The following is a 15,100-nucleotide window of genomic DNA, read 5'->3' on the forward strand; positions in this document are numbered from 1 at the left end:
CCGCTGGTGGGCACGTCACATTATGCGCTCTAAGACCGCTGTTCTCAACTCACGCATCAAGAATTCTTTTACATAGTGTGATTTTCATCTGTAGCAGCAGCAAAATCATGCAGAAAAGCATATCACGTAAAGCCGGCTTAAGAATCGGAAATGGTAGCCACACAAACTTTAAGCATGGATGGATAACCGCTTGAATGTAACAGGTCCTGAGGGAACCAAAGTCCCATGGGAACTGAACATAGCACAGTATCGCACAGATTATTGCTCACACTACCCAGGAAACATTCTCCAGTCACAGGCATACTTCAGCAGTATTGCTGGGTTGAATGATCTCCCCCACTGTAGGTTCACAGTCCCTCACCTGTGACCAATCTTATGTGAAAGTGATCTGGATGTGGACACTACATTTAGCCTCTGAGCTGGGACATAAGATCCTTCCTGAGTGGAAGGTGCTGTGGCAAACTCTTCAACCATGGAACCATCAGCAGGACATGGCTGAAAACCATGTTTACTTTTCAGGATAAAGAAATTTGAAGAAGGTATAATGCACACAGGCCTAGTGGAGTGGGGAAATTATTATCTGGATTACTTTCAGACACAACCATCGCTCCTCCAGAACGAGGGTACATAGCCCTAACAACTATAGATGAGCAGCTAACAGGGATGCAAAGTGAGCATGCCTCAGCAGATGGTATATAAGGGAGAAAAAAAACCACAATGTTGGACTGCTTTCCACTGACACCATACTGATGCCAGCAGGAGGGCATCGATCACAAAGAAATTCGCTATGTGAAGGCATCAAATCCAAGGATGCACTGGCAAATAGAAAATCTCATCTCTGTCACCAGCCACCTGATGCTCATCATGGTGCATCTGTGGTTCATAATTCCCATATACAGGCTGTACAGAAAACACAGAAAGCCACTAAAGCTGCAGGCAGTGAGGATAGTCAAGCAGTCATCAAGCTTGATGTGACATAGGAAGCTGAGGATGAGGATGCCTTGTGTGAACTACAGTGATACTGTTATGAAAGATGAATCTTGAGATTGAATGATCTGAAAGAGGGCTTCTTCTGATTTAGGGTCAACCACGATCTGGACAAATGGTCTAGAAGACGCAATGGCTCTTATTCATCAAAGTTGTGTGTGATCAAATCAGATCATTCAATTAACCAATGCAAATACAATTTTCTTACAATTTTCTTGTTCCTTAGTGTTAGTGTCGTCTATGGCTCATTTTTATGAGGTCTGATAGGAGTGTGTGTAAATGGAAACTTGACTCTTCTAAATTAATAAATAATACTTTAATTAAATATGATTTCAGTTACTTATGACCTGTCTGATTTTTCTAAAATGAATGAAAAGCATAGATATATACTAGTTCATATAAGTACCTGATGGTGAGCCTGGAAAACCATTCAGTTTTCTGATTTCAAAATTAATTCATCTTTAGTAAATGCTTTATCCCAGTCAGGGATCCTGTCCCGGATCCCCGTCAGCATGCACCGCAGCTCTCGGTGCGTGTCGCAGCTCCCAGAGTGAACAGCTGTGCTTCCACAGTTCATGCTTTTCTTATTAATGTCATTTGGGTTTTGTTTTGATTTTGCTCTTATCTCTGATTGTCCTCACCTTTTTTCAGTTCATCTTTAATTATTTTGTTTACCTTTATTTATTTATACCCTCCTATGTCTGTATTTCATGGCAAAGACATTTTGTGCTTCATGTCTTTAAGTTTGTAGACACATTTCTTCATTCCTGTGTTTTCTCTTTGTTCTAGTATTATTTCCTGTTTTCAACCCTCGCCTGTTTTCTTGTGTTTGGATATGAATTATGTGTTTTCACTGTGTTTTCACTTTCACCTGTACTGCTTACTACAATTACCAGACTGCTCTTAATAAACACCATGCTGATTATTATACCCACTTGCATCCTGTCTCTCCTCACACGATACAGATCCGTAGCCTCGGGGACACAGGGGGCGAGGTGGGAATACATCTGGATGGGACGCTAGTTTGTTGCAGGGCACCATATTACAAAAAAAACAGAGCACAATCCCATAATTGTCTATGTACTGTATATTTACATGATTCATTTCAGTAAAAGCAAAGGATTGCAAAAGACACACCTATTAGACCATCTTTCCATCATTTTTTTTATTTAAATTTTGTGCTCAGCTATTATGCCACTTCTTAGGATGTAAGAACATCTTTATGTTCAGCAATGTCAGACGCAAAGCTTTCTTTCCTCTGATGTTGGAAACTGGAGTTTGCTGAATGTTTTTGTAGAACCCTGGTATAGGGAGCATGGGGAATGAGGTCATGGGAGGCAGGTTTCGGAGATGACGATATAGTCTTTCTTATCAATAATTTTTACTGGAGCGCTGTTCAGCACTTTGTTTAGTAAACTAAATTATGTTTTAAAAAAAAAACCAAAACTATAGGCACACACAACATTTCTGCTGTTGTAGTTTTGCTCACTGCAACATAAACAGACTGTAAATACTCATCCTGCTTAACCACAGAAGGTGTAACCACAGAAGGTGTTTCCACTTATTCATTACCCGCCAGTTCTCTGCAAACTCTACTCACATTCAAAGCAGGAGCTTGACCACACCCCCACTGCAACAGCCTTCCTTTTAAACTATGGCATGTTTAATGTAAATGAAATGTTTTAAGGAACAAATTGGGGCATGCTGCATACAGTTGACATGGAAATCAAGCAGTAGTGGGTAGGAGCATGCTTCCATGCAGCTGAAGCTGAATCCTTATTTGTGCTCAAATCACCATATGACAGTTTCATGAATCAGACACAGATTAATTCTTATGCCAGTCTGGGCACTCAAATTTGCACTAGTTTCTATGTAACTTTAATGAATAAGGGCCATTGTGTTTACTTTGGCTCAGCTCAGTGTGTGGGAACATGTAGTATGAGGCAGTCATCAAGACAGACATGTGAGCAGTTTACTGGAAGTGAGCTCAATGCATCCTGCATACACCTGATGAATAAACTGAACATCCACTTTCTGATCCTGCTTGTGTTTATAAATTGTATTTAATAAACTAACTTGGAGAGAACGCCAGCCCTCATCAGGGCTGGCACAGTTAACAGTCATTGGGAGTGCCATGAAAATCATTATCATGACCTACGGTTTTGCCATAGCTCAGCCAATCAAGCTAAATTTTTCGTACCCTTTTCCTGCTGGGGGTCACAGTGGCAACAGGCTGAGAAGGTCAGTCCAGGCGTCTCTCATGGTGTCATTTGTCTGACCTCTCACCTCAGATATGTTCACCAAGGGCATTAAGCTCCCAGTGACATAGCCCTGAGGTTCACTGAAGTACATATACAGTCCATGAAGGGGCAACCTAATGGAGTTATGAGAAAAGTGTCAGGTGTCATTGCCAAGCTACTTTGCTGTGTTATCTGTAAGCGGACACCACGGGTGGGAATACCTCTACAGTAGAAGGGGCTCTGCTCTGGTCCTGGAGTAAGGTGGTGCCTTGGCTGAACACCAAGACATACCATATTTCCCCTATGGCCAAAATGAATTGCTGTGCAAGCGCTCATCTGGTAAAGTGAAGATCATGGAATGTGGAGGCTATGAGAAAATGTTGGCAGAGAAAATTTATGGCAGGGAAGCTAGTGGTGACCTCAATGTAGCTTCATGAGGCTCGGTTAGTGCACTCTTAGAAAAAAGTGGTTCTTTGCTTTCTAAGTGGGTTCTACACCCTCACTGATAGAGAATCCTTCTAATGTAGTAGTGAATGTAATGTAGGGGACTTTAAGAGTTTCTGCAGAAGGATAGGCTGAAAAAACTTTCAAGTCTCACTTACTCTATGTGTAGTAGATACACATTTCACTAGGTCTTGATGGCAAGACCATATTCAATGTTTTACATTTTTTCATTCTACATAATTTTAAGCCAACTCTTAAAATGTGTTTGAGGATGAGATGGAGCTGTGGGTTAAGAAAACATGGATCCAGTCCATGGGCTGCCAACCCTATCTCTATATCAGTCATAAAAGTGGCACTATGTCTAGCACATAATACCACTTTAACTAGAGTTACCTGGGTTTAAAGTAGGGGACCCACACTGTCAGCATACATTATCCCTGTGTACACATATAGGAGGGGAAATCAAACAATTTAGCTGTGTTATTGAATTGAAGTTGAATTGCTTGAAGATAAACAAGAGATACAAGTAGAGAATTCAGCTTTCATTTATGGTTGTAACATTTTGACATTATTACATTCTTTTGTTATATCCGAATCCATCACTAATTCAGAAGCCAACACTAGTCTGGACATTATATCACTCCCACTCAAATGATTACTAACTGCAGCTATCCTGTTACCTGTTTAGTTTCATTTGTTCAGTGTATTTGACCAGTTCACTCACCGTCAATCTTTGTGAGGTTTTGCCATTTTCCCACTGTTTACATTCTAAACATTGTTAATCATTTGCTATTACCAATTTCACTTTTGCTTCTGTCCTTTGTGTACAAATTTGATTGCCCTGCATTGTTCAGGGTATCTGATTGATGGATATCTGCCTGCTTCCTGGTTGCGAATTTTGCCTGTCGATTTAGATTTTTAATAAAATCTTACATCCAACTGATTCCACTTCATGACAGAAAATTTCACTACTGACTTGGATGTAATAACCTCACCAGACTTGGAATGCAGAAATTAAATTAAACTGTCTGAGGTTGTGGCTAACCAGGGCAAGTCGATCATCATAAATATGGACATTTGGACTCCACAATGGAAGACATTCTCAAACACTATAACTCACCATTTGCCCAATGTTGAGATCCAGCCTTCATCCACTACCAGTGCTGCCTCCTCCCCTCATCTGCAACATATGAACATTTTCTGACACTCTTTAAATCATACTAATCTGAGCATGTGGGGACAGACTTATGTGACTTATGAGACTTAGGTTCCTTCGTGTACACTGAATATAGTCTGTGCTTCTGTAACATTGCCACCTCTAGTGGTTGGAATGAACCCACTTAAGGAAGAGGTACAGCGCAAACTTGTTTGGAATATTGCTAGTTTAACTTTGTATGCTCTAATAAACTTGTAAATCAAGCGGAAACAAGGCCCCAAAGGTCTTCCTGCAAGCCATGATTTGGACGAAGACCCCTGTAGTTGGCTACGTCCCAGCTGACCTCTGAGGAGAAATGAAGAAGAATACTGAGGCTCTTTGGCTACTGTGAAGAGGTTAACCACAGTCTTGAGAAGTGCACTTAGTAGATTGTAGGGGTCTAAATAAGATAACCATCTGTTAAAGAACAGTTTCATCTGTTAAAGAACAAGAAACTCCTGTTTCTTAAACACATTATGCCTCTGAAGAGCATGCAACCTAATTGGCATTTGAGAGTGTGATTAGTGGAAAACAGTCTTTTCCACTACTACGGGCACTATGAAAACCTCATCATGCCATATAGATTGATAAATCCCTCCTCTGTCTTCTAGGCATTCATCAATGAGGGGTTATGTGACATACTGGACAAATTGTTATCAAAATGGAAAAGCAGTAGTCAAATGGCCCAAGCCTCGGACCATCAAGGAACTCCAGTGATTCCTTGGGTTTGCCAACTTCTATCACATGCTTGTTCAAAAGTTCAGCTCCTCTAATCACCCTGCTGAAAGGAAGAAAAATAGCTCAGGTGGAATTCTGCAGCAACCCAAGCCTTCAGGGACCTAAAAAAGGTACATCTCAGCCTCTGTGCTAAAACATCCTGATTCTAAATTGCCCTTCATGGTGGCGGTAGATGCCCCAGATGTAGGAATAAGAGCAATATGTGGGAATAAGAGAAAGGTGAGATGACTTTTGAACCGCGGGAACCTTTTCATAGTACCTGAACTAATTGTGGAACCTCCGGAACTGGGTGAGATTTTAGTACCGGACTGCCTTTTTCGAGAACCAAATTAGCTCCTACTCCGGAGCAGGGTCTAACCAGTACAACTGGTACTATCCGTGATGTAAGTAGACGTTGATTGGCCAAACACGTACGAAAACGCCCTCACCCGCCATGATTTAAAACGCCGTGTAAACATACTGTAGTGTCGACTTATTTCGCAAGTATAGATGGACACGAGACACAACACAAACACAGCTCCGATCACAGCGTCCTCCATCCTCCGGTTGATTCCGTTGTTCTTCTTGGGTTCCGTTGTTGAACGCTGCGCACAAATGACGTTGCTGTCGACCGGCTTACGTCACTTCCTAGTGCCCACTGTCGGTGCGAATGCAACCCTTTAAACGGTACTGGGAAACAGTTCGCGCAAAATCGCTCAGTAATGTTCTTTTCACTTCAAAACTATGATGTGATTAGTTAAGAGCTGCTAGCCATTACGCTGGCACTAGAGGAGTTGAAACACTGGCTGGATAGGTCTGACTGACCACTCCAACCCTGAATACGTCCAAGCAGTGAAGAGACTTTTTCCTTGACAAGACAGGTAGGCCCTTTGTAGTTGCCCTTCGACCATCCACTCAACATTATCACGAAAATAGTCGACTGATTGTCTTACTCATCAGAATCTGTCAGAGTCCTCATTAGAATGGACAGGCGGAGAGCACCAACCAGAAGTCCAACCTAGACAGAGGCTCAGGCAGTGGATGAGTGTTTCCTCAAGGTTGAATGACTATGGGGAGAGCCCGCATGAACTAACACCAAGCTTGCAGATGCCACCAGGCTTTTAAAAGTATATAAATCAAGAACCAACCCAGTGGCTTACTGTTTACAGCTGACCAGTCAGAAAAAGGTCTCACCCTCTTTCCATGTTTCTCTACTCAGACCAGTGGTTGTTGGACCCTTGGCAGAACCACTACTCCCCAACCGGCCCCTCCATCAACAACAAAGGCCTCATCCTTATTGGACTGATGATTATGGAGGATCCGTCTACAATATCTAGTTGACTGCAAAGGGTACAGCTGAGAAGAGAGTAGCTGGGTACAGGCAAACTCATTTACAATTCCCACCACCTTCACCCAGATCAGCCTGGTCCTTGTCTGGGTGAGGAGAGTGGGCTACATTCACATCCAAATCCACCACTGATCCAGGAGCCCCAAGTCCAGACATTATGTGGCTCCTACTCACCTGATTACTAACTGCGCCCTTTATTTGTTCAGTCTAATTTGTTCAGTGTATTTTACCAGTTCAGTAACTGCTAAACTTTCCAGTGTGCATTTCTGAGCTTTGTTTTTCTGTTTGCTGTTACTGGTTTGCCTTTTGTTTCTGTCCTTTGATTGCCCTGCATTGTTCTGGATATATAACTGATTGATCCCTGCCTTCCTCCTGGTTTTGCTGTCTATGCCTCTCTGTTCTTCCTCTTTTTGCCTGCTGGTTTGGATTTTTAATTAAAAAGCATGAGCTTACAACCATGCTTCTGCTTTTGCTTCATGAAAGCTTTTTAGGCATTAGGGTAGCAGGCGCTTAAGAATTGTTTTAAGGGAACGAAACTTACATGCTTACAGAATACCTTTTGTAAAATGTCTTTAAAACATTTGTAAGAGGTTTGAATATTTTGTGTTGGGTTATTTGGGATGTGCGAGAAACCTGAGAACCCAGAAGAAACACAAAGGGACAAGAGGTGAACATGCAGAACTCTACACAGAGAGTAACCCGAGCTCAGGAGCGAACTGGGGACCCTGGAGCTGTTAACTGGCAACGTTACCTGCTGCGTCAACACTTTCCTGCACTGTGATGTGCAAAACAGTGATATAGCTTTGGTTTTGTTTGTTAAGAAAGCCAGTACTCCTGACTTACTGTATCATGGTACCCAGAATTTCACAGAACCTTCCTGCCCAAAGATTACCCTGATGATATGGTGAGGTACTGCAATATTTCTGCACTGCAGGATCTTCTGGCTTGGCAATTCTATTCAATTTCATTTGTAAAGAGCTTTTAACAATAGATATTGTCACAAAGCAGCTTTACAGAAGTCTGGATGTAGATTTAGATCTATAATGAACAATGGGAGTGGTGACGGTGTTGAGATAAAACTCTGTGAGAGGACATGAGGAAGAAACCTTGAGAGGAACCAAGGGAACCCATCCTCTTCTAGGTGACACTGGATAATGGGATTATAAATCATTATAGTATACAGGTGTAGAAGAGTAAAGACAAACATTACCGAGTGTGTTTCCAGGATGTTCTGTATAAACAGATAGTGAATAAAAGTCCTGGGATGAGCACAGAACAGTATTTATGATTGAAGCAGCAGCTCTTAGATACAAATCTACAGAATCCATCTAGGAAATGGGCCACAAGAGCAGAAAGTTCCAGGTGAGGAAGCACGAGAAACAGACATTGTGAAAATAAACCAGTTTACCAAACCTCTCTACTCACTCAGATCTGCACCTAAAAGCTATTTCTTGAACTGATATAATTATTTTCATAAAGCATTGAAGATGAAAATTTAAATTAGAAAGAAAATAGCCTGTTTACATGGCTGTTACTTGAAGTGCGGTTTGACACATTCTTCACTGTTGTTTATGAGGATTTAACTGCACTAATAAAACAGCATAAAAATAGCAACACCCTGAATCAGTTTTTGATTTAACTGTGGAAAAGATGACTAGTCAACTACTTTTTTTTGGGGGGGGGAAGATTATGGCTGACTAGTAGAAATGAAGTCATGCAGTCCTTAACATAAAAGCTGATGTTCTCAAGTGAGTGCTGAAATAAAGATTTACACACCAAACCACAACATCAAAGTTATTTTTTTTAGCTACAGCAAAAAAAAAAAAAAAAAACTCAAATATTGAGAGACTACCTTTTTCATACCTGCTGAGTGGCTTGGTTCTGAAAATGTGCTTGCAGAAAATGATAGGTTATTAAAGAACCTCATCATTTTGTGTATATCGATATTACGCTGTCTAAGAAGTACTTATCATTTTTAGATCAATGCAAATGTGACAGAAGCCACTATAGCTGTAATTTTAAACTCTTTTATCAGGCTATGCTGAAATTTTGGGGGATTGTTGATGTTGACTAACTAAAACTTTGCATGCCCTATACAGGCCTATTGCTGTTTGTGCTTAAAAAATAAGTGCTTTTTGCAACAATTTTGCTACGATTAAACTAAAATGCATTAGTTTATGAGTATGTAAATTATGAAACTGAACATTCATTGGTTATATAGGTTCTATAGCAATGTTTGAAAAAATTCACCCCTAAAAAGTCTGCTTTCTGAAAAAAACACTAATGAAAGCAGTATGACAGTGGTACAACTCTAACCTTTAACTGTCGTTAAGCAGAATAATAGTCGCAATTTGTGTTGCAGTGAAACAAGCAAAATGTTAGCTGAGAAAACTGCATATAAATAGAAAGGCACAAAGGACACACCTTCTTTACATGGATTGATGTTGCATTCGACTAACTTGTCGTCTCTGATCTCTGAGTAGGAAAAAACAAAGAAAACGCCCCTCAACCTAGGAAGATCTCTTTAACTCTGAGTTCAGTGTAAGACATGATGTCAAGTAAATGTCACTTCACTACTTTAAATGGCATTATAGTACTATTTACCAATCAATATACACACGTTATTTGGTTAAAGCTATAACACTCGCTATACGGTTCACTGTTTTGAGAAAGTAAACACCTGATCACTAATGTTAGCTGGCTATTGCTAACATACTTTCATGGAGGCGTCCATGTTTTTTCCCAATTTGTAAGTCGAACATGCCGAGCTCAAAAATGCCGTAATTCCAGGTTCAGACTTTCAACTTCCGAGTTAAGATGAATGCAGCATTAGTCACAGTGTAACATGGGGAGGACAGCGAGAACAGCAGGGTACCAGAACAACCTCATTTAATAACTTTCCAAAATAAACACGCACTAGTAATGAAAGCAGATTGAGGCAAGACATCGTTCCAACTCTTGGCCTGGTGCAGCTGCGCTGTTTATATCGAAACAGATGCACAGATTTGACCCAGTGGCACTTCACACCCATGAAAGCTCTATAAACACAAATGTTTACAACCCAATATGTAAAGTAAACACATAAACACATAAAAAAAAAATCTTATTTCCAGTTTCTTTATTAAAATCCAGTGTTGTCAGCAAAATAACTTTTAAGAAAAAAGACAAGAAAATCAATAGTTAATACATTTAATATAGGAAAATAAAAAATGTCTGATGAGACGAGTTGAGTCCTCTGATCGGTAAAGCATCGCTACTACTTATAAACCTTAGCCTGCTGATTATCTTGTTTTCCATGTTATAAATGTTTACTTCTTTCAGAGATCAGACAGCAGAAAAACCCAAAACTGTAGACCCTGACCACTTCCTGTTATTTTGTGCCCTGAAACATCCGATTCGAAGAATTTAATCACAGATGTGCACAGATGTGTGTTGTTCTGCTCACTCACTAAACCGAACGCCTGCTTCTGTGACATAAAACACACACCGATGAACACCTTTAGTCCTTACAGTGTTACATGCCACTGAGAAAAGCTGTTTGTGGTCCTCAGATACACTACTCTGGTCACTTTTTGAGAACAGAAGTCTGTGTGTGAGTATCTTCTGCCACGCTCGGCAAAGATACTGCTTGTCGAAGTCCGAGCTGCATTTCCATGAAGGAGTGGATCCGCTTGGCTCTGATGATCCAGACGCTGTTGAGCTAGATGAATAATTCCTCATAACCGCATGAGTGGTGGCAACAACGACAACCCCGTAGTCTCTCCTGAGCCTGTCCAGGATCTCGGTGCACTTCCTCAGGTTGGCTTCCTGCCGAGCCAAGCTGTCACCCCCGTTGGCGCGGTCTATCCAATAGAAGGCGGAGATGCTGTCTATGACGAGCAGGCAGAGGGCGGGCCGGCTGCACAGAATTCCCTCCAGATAGTGTAGCGTGAGGAGGAGCTGGATGGAGCTGGAGCAGTGGAGCACGGAGAGGCGACGCAGGCTGGAACGGACCACCTCCTCCATCTCGCTCTCTGGTGCTGACGAGGTCAGACGGTTCTCCAGGATGCTCACCAAACGCAGCATGTCGAAGTGGTAGTCTGTGTCTATGAAGACGACCTCCACCTCCAGGCCTCCGCTGCATGTGGGGAGGATGCAGCGGCTCAGGATGTGGTACAACATCTCAGTCTTACCACTCCCTTCTACTCCGTGAAACTCGATGACATCACCTGGAGGTGAAAAACAAAAAAACTTAAAAATACGTTAATGACAAGTCCTTCAGTTTCAGTCGGAAAAATGGATGGATGGATGGTAATGTAAAAAAAAATCTCTGTGACAAGTGTGGATGGATGATTGGTTGGTTGGATGGATGGAAATGTAAAAAATAGGTTATGACAGGCGTTTCAGTTTCTATTGTATGATTGGATGGATGAATTGTTTGGACAAAGGGATGGATAATAATAAAAAATGGATGGTTGGATAGATGACAACATAAAAAAAGGTAATGAAAAGCATTTCAGTTTCTACTATATGGCTGGCTGGCTGGATGGACAGATAGCTGGATGGATGGCTGGTAATGTAAAGAAAGAGTTAATGACAAGTGTTTCAGTTTCCATTGCATGGTTGGTTGGATTGCTTGGATGGATGGATGGATGGTAATGTAAAAAAAATAATTAAGGACAAGCATTTCAGTTTGTTTTATGGTTGGTTGGATGGATGAATGGATGGATGGATGGATAGATGGCTGAATTTCAGTTTCCATGTTGTAATGTGAAGCAGGTGGAATTTTTTATTTCAGTTACCTTGAGCTGGACCACCATTTACAGGAAAAATGTGCTGATCGATGTCTTTGAGTGATCGTCTCCCCTCAATCCTGGCTAAGAGCTGTGAAAGACATGAAGTGTCTGCGTAATAAACTGCAGGAGCAGTAAGATTAATCAGGGGCGACACACTTTCAGGTTCTCCAGTTTCTTCCCATCTCCCAAAAATATGACAGTGGAGGGATCGGCTGTGCTAAATTGCCTCTAGGCGTGAACGTGTGTATCAGTGTGTATCAGTGTGTGTGTGTGTGTGTGTGTGTGTGTGTGTGTGTGTGTGTGTGCATGGTGCCCTGTGACGAATATGATGAATATGGATCCGCCATCACCCTGACCAGGATAAAGCAGCTAGTGAAAATGAATGAATGATTTAATGAACTCATTAATGTACTACATATACAGTCATGTGAAAAAATTAGGACACCCCATGAAAGCCTGTATTTTTTGTTTAACATAGTTAAACATATGGACATTTGATCTTTATTTCAAGTAATATAACTAAACAAATAAACTAAAATGTAATTCAAAAAAATCCAATTTCTTGTGAGGAAAAAGTAAGGACACCCCTATCTACAGGTGTATCACATGAGGTGCAAATAATTAGAACATGGTTACAGAGCATTTTGAAGGAGGCTTGCTTTATGTAAACCTCAGACATTTAGTTTAGTTTGCTCTTAATTGTTGAAGTGAGAGGTATCACCATGGTGAGATCCAAAGAGCTCTCTGAGGCTTTCAGAAAGAAGATTGTTGATGCTTATCTGGTAACAGATATAAAAAGATCTTAAAAGAATTTGTAATTCCACTGTCTGGAAAATCATTTACAAGTGGAGAACATTTAAAACAACTGCCCACATGGCCAGGTCAGACTGCCCATGCAAATTCACCCCAAGAGCAGATCGCAACATGCTTAAAGAAGTCTCCAAAAACCCTAAAATATCATCACGGGACCTACAGCAAGCTCTTGCTACAGCTGATGTCAAAGTGCATGAATCTGCAATCAGAAAGAGACTGAACAACTTTAATTATCATGGGAGGTGTGCAAGGAGGAAACCTTTGCTGTCTAAGAAAAACATGAGGGCAAGACTGAAGTTTGCCAAAGATACACATAGACAAAGGCCAAGACTTCTGGAATAATGTGCTATGGACAGATGAGTCTAAAACTGAATTATTTGGACACCATAACAGAGGGCATGTTTGGCGTAAACCAAATACAGCATTTCAGCAAAAGAGCCTCATACAAACTGTGAAACATGGAGGTGGAAGTGTTATGGTTTGGGGATGCTTTGCTGCAGCAGGACCTGGCCAGCTCACCATCACAGAATCCACTATGAATTCTACATTGTATCAGAAGGTGCTTGAGGAACATGTGAGACCATCTGTCAAAAAATTAAAGCTGAAGCGGAACTGGACCTCGCAACATGACAATGACTCAAAACATACCAGTAAATCCACGAAGAACTGGCTGAAAAGTAAAAAATGGAGAGTTCTGGAATGGCCAAGTCAAAGCCCAGACCTAAATCCTATTGAGATCCAGTGGGGTGATTTGAAACGGACTGTGCATGCAAGAAATCCCTCAAACATCACACAGCTGAAAGAATTCTGCATTGAGGAGTGGGGGAAACTTTCTTCCAGTCGATGTCAGAAACTGGTAGATGGCTACAAGAAACATCTCATTCAGGTTATTTCAGCCAAAGGGGGAAACACTAGCTATTAGGGCATAGGGTGACCTAACTTTTTCCTCAGTTAAAATACTCATTTTTGTAGATTTCTTTTGTTTAATAAGTGAAAACAAAGTGATTTTTGTTATTTACATGCAATTACATCACTTTCATCTACAGGTACAAATTAAAACAAGATCAGAAATTGACAAGTTGACCTTTCTTAATAAAGAACTGAATATTTAATGGGGTGTCCTAATTTTTTCACATGACTGTATGTGTATATATATATATATATATATATATATATATATATATATATATATATATATATTTGAATATATATATTTAAAGTCAAGTGGCGTTATTGTCATTTCAACCATACACACCTAGTACAGTACACAGTGAAATGAAACAACGTTCCTTCAGGACTATGGTGCTACATCAAACAACACAGAACCACAAGAGACTAAACATTACTACATAAAGTGCAAAACTCAAAACTCCTAAAACAGGACAATCGGCACAGTAAGAGACAGTGCAGCACTGACCAGTACACAGCTCTAGTAAGAAACTGAACCAGATATGACAGTAGTGCAATAGAGTAACAATATAATAAATTGCTGTGAATGTAAACATAACCTACTATAACATAGTATTCAGCAGATGAGCTTATGCCATATATGGACATAAGTGACAAAAAATTATATACAATATTATATTTTATTATATATATCTCATGATACATATCATGTTTTGGATAAATGTAGTCTCATGATATGATATTTTGATATTTTGGTCATATCACCCACCTCTATGCTTGATTAATTTCCCATCCAGATGTGTTACAGATGTGTTTACTAATAACTAACTCACTAATGATGGTGAATATTAGTCTATAAACCCTCTGTCCTGGTAAACCACTGGATATTAACCCTAAATGACACACAGCACATAATGAAAGTGTAAAATCTAATATTTTATAGCTTATATAGTAGTGAAATGATATATTATATAGTACTGAGTATTTTGGTTCTGCTTTACTTCTAACTTTTACATCATGTGACTTGATTTCATGTTGAACGCGTGCAATTATCTCTGCAGGTCGAATACTTTCTAATAAATATGGAAATCCTATCAAGACTTGCCTTTTTATTCCAAAATCAAAGTATATAATCATAAATCTCTCTCTCTCTACCTGTGCACCATTTTCAGCCATCCTGACCCGACCTGTCATCTCTCATCACTGTAGTCTGGCGCCTCTGCGCATGCGCAGTACAGACTCCTGGTTGGAGGAGGGGCAGGAGTTTGGAGAGAATCTACTTCCGGGTAAATATTACATAGCAAAACAAGCAAAACGAAGTACTTCAAATAAAATAAATAAATAAACACATAGAAATCATAAAGTAAAATCACGACTGGTCGCTGTTCATATGCACAAATATTTACTGTTTTAAAAATTAATTACACGGAAAATAATGACGTATGAAAGCACGAAATAAACATACCGCGCATGCGCAATATTTAAACATGTTTCTGTTATAAATCAAGCATTTAAGATTTCCAACATAATACGAACTAGATTTATAATGATTTTATCTAGCAATATTTACAAATTAATATTGATAAATTCAGTCAAACTCCACAACAAGGACCCCTTTATATTAAAGGTAGCTATTGCGTTTGCCTGAATGAAAAGAACAATAACACATGAG

At 40.2% G+C, this 15,100-nt stretch overlaps 1 protein-coding gene across 2 annotated transcripts; it reads right to left on the reverse strand.

Moving 5' to 3' along the window:
* Positions 1-10,034: 10,034 nt before the first annotated feature.
* xrcc2 (X-ray repair complementing defective repair in Chinese hamster cells 2) lies at positions 10,035-14,739 on the reverse strand. Of its 2 annotated transcripts, none has more exons than XM_026944717.3 (3): positions 14,584-14,739; positions 11,713-11,794; positions 10,035-11,139 (listed from the first exon to the last, which is right to left on the reverse strand). In XM_026944717.3, exons 1-3 carry the CDS (start codon positions 14,620-14,622, stop codon positions 10,373-10,375), a joined length of 888 nt encoding a protein of 295 aa, XP_026800518.1. In that variant the 5' UTR covers positions 14,623-14,739; the 3' UTR covers positions 10,035-10,372. The 2 variants fall into 2 exon arrangements, with proteins under 2 accessions (XP_026800518.1, XP_053093835.1); XM_053237860.1 differs by lacking the exon at positions 14,584-14,739 and adding an exon at positions 14,198-14,577.
* Positions 14,740-15,100: the final 361 nt, after the last annotated feature.

Source organism: Pangasianodon hypophthalmus, chromosome 1, assembly GCF_027358585.1.
Source record: "Pangasianodon hypophthalmus isolate fPanHyp1 chromosome 1, fPanHyp1.pri, whole genome shotgun sequence".
NCBI classification, from domain to species: Eukaryota; Metazoa; Chordata; class Actinopteri; order Siluriformes; family Pangasiidae; genus Pangasianodon; species Pangasianodon hypophthalmus.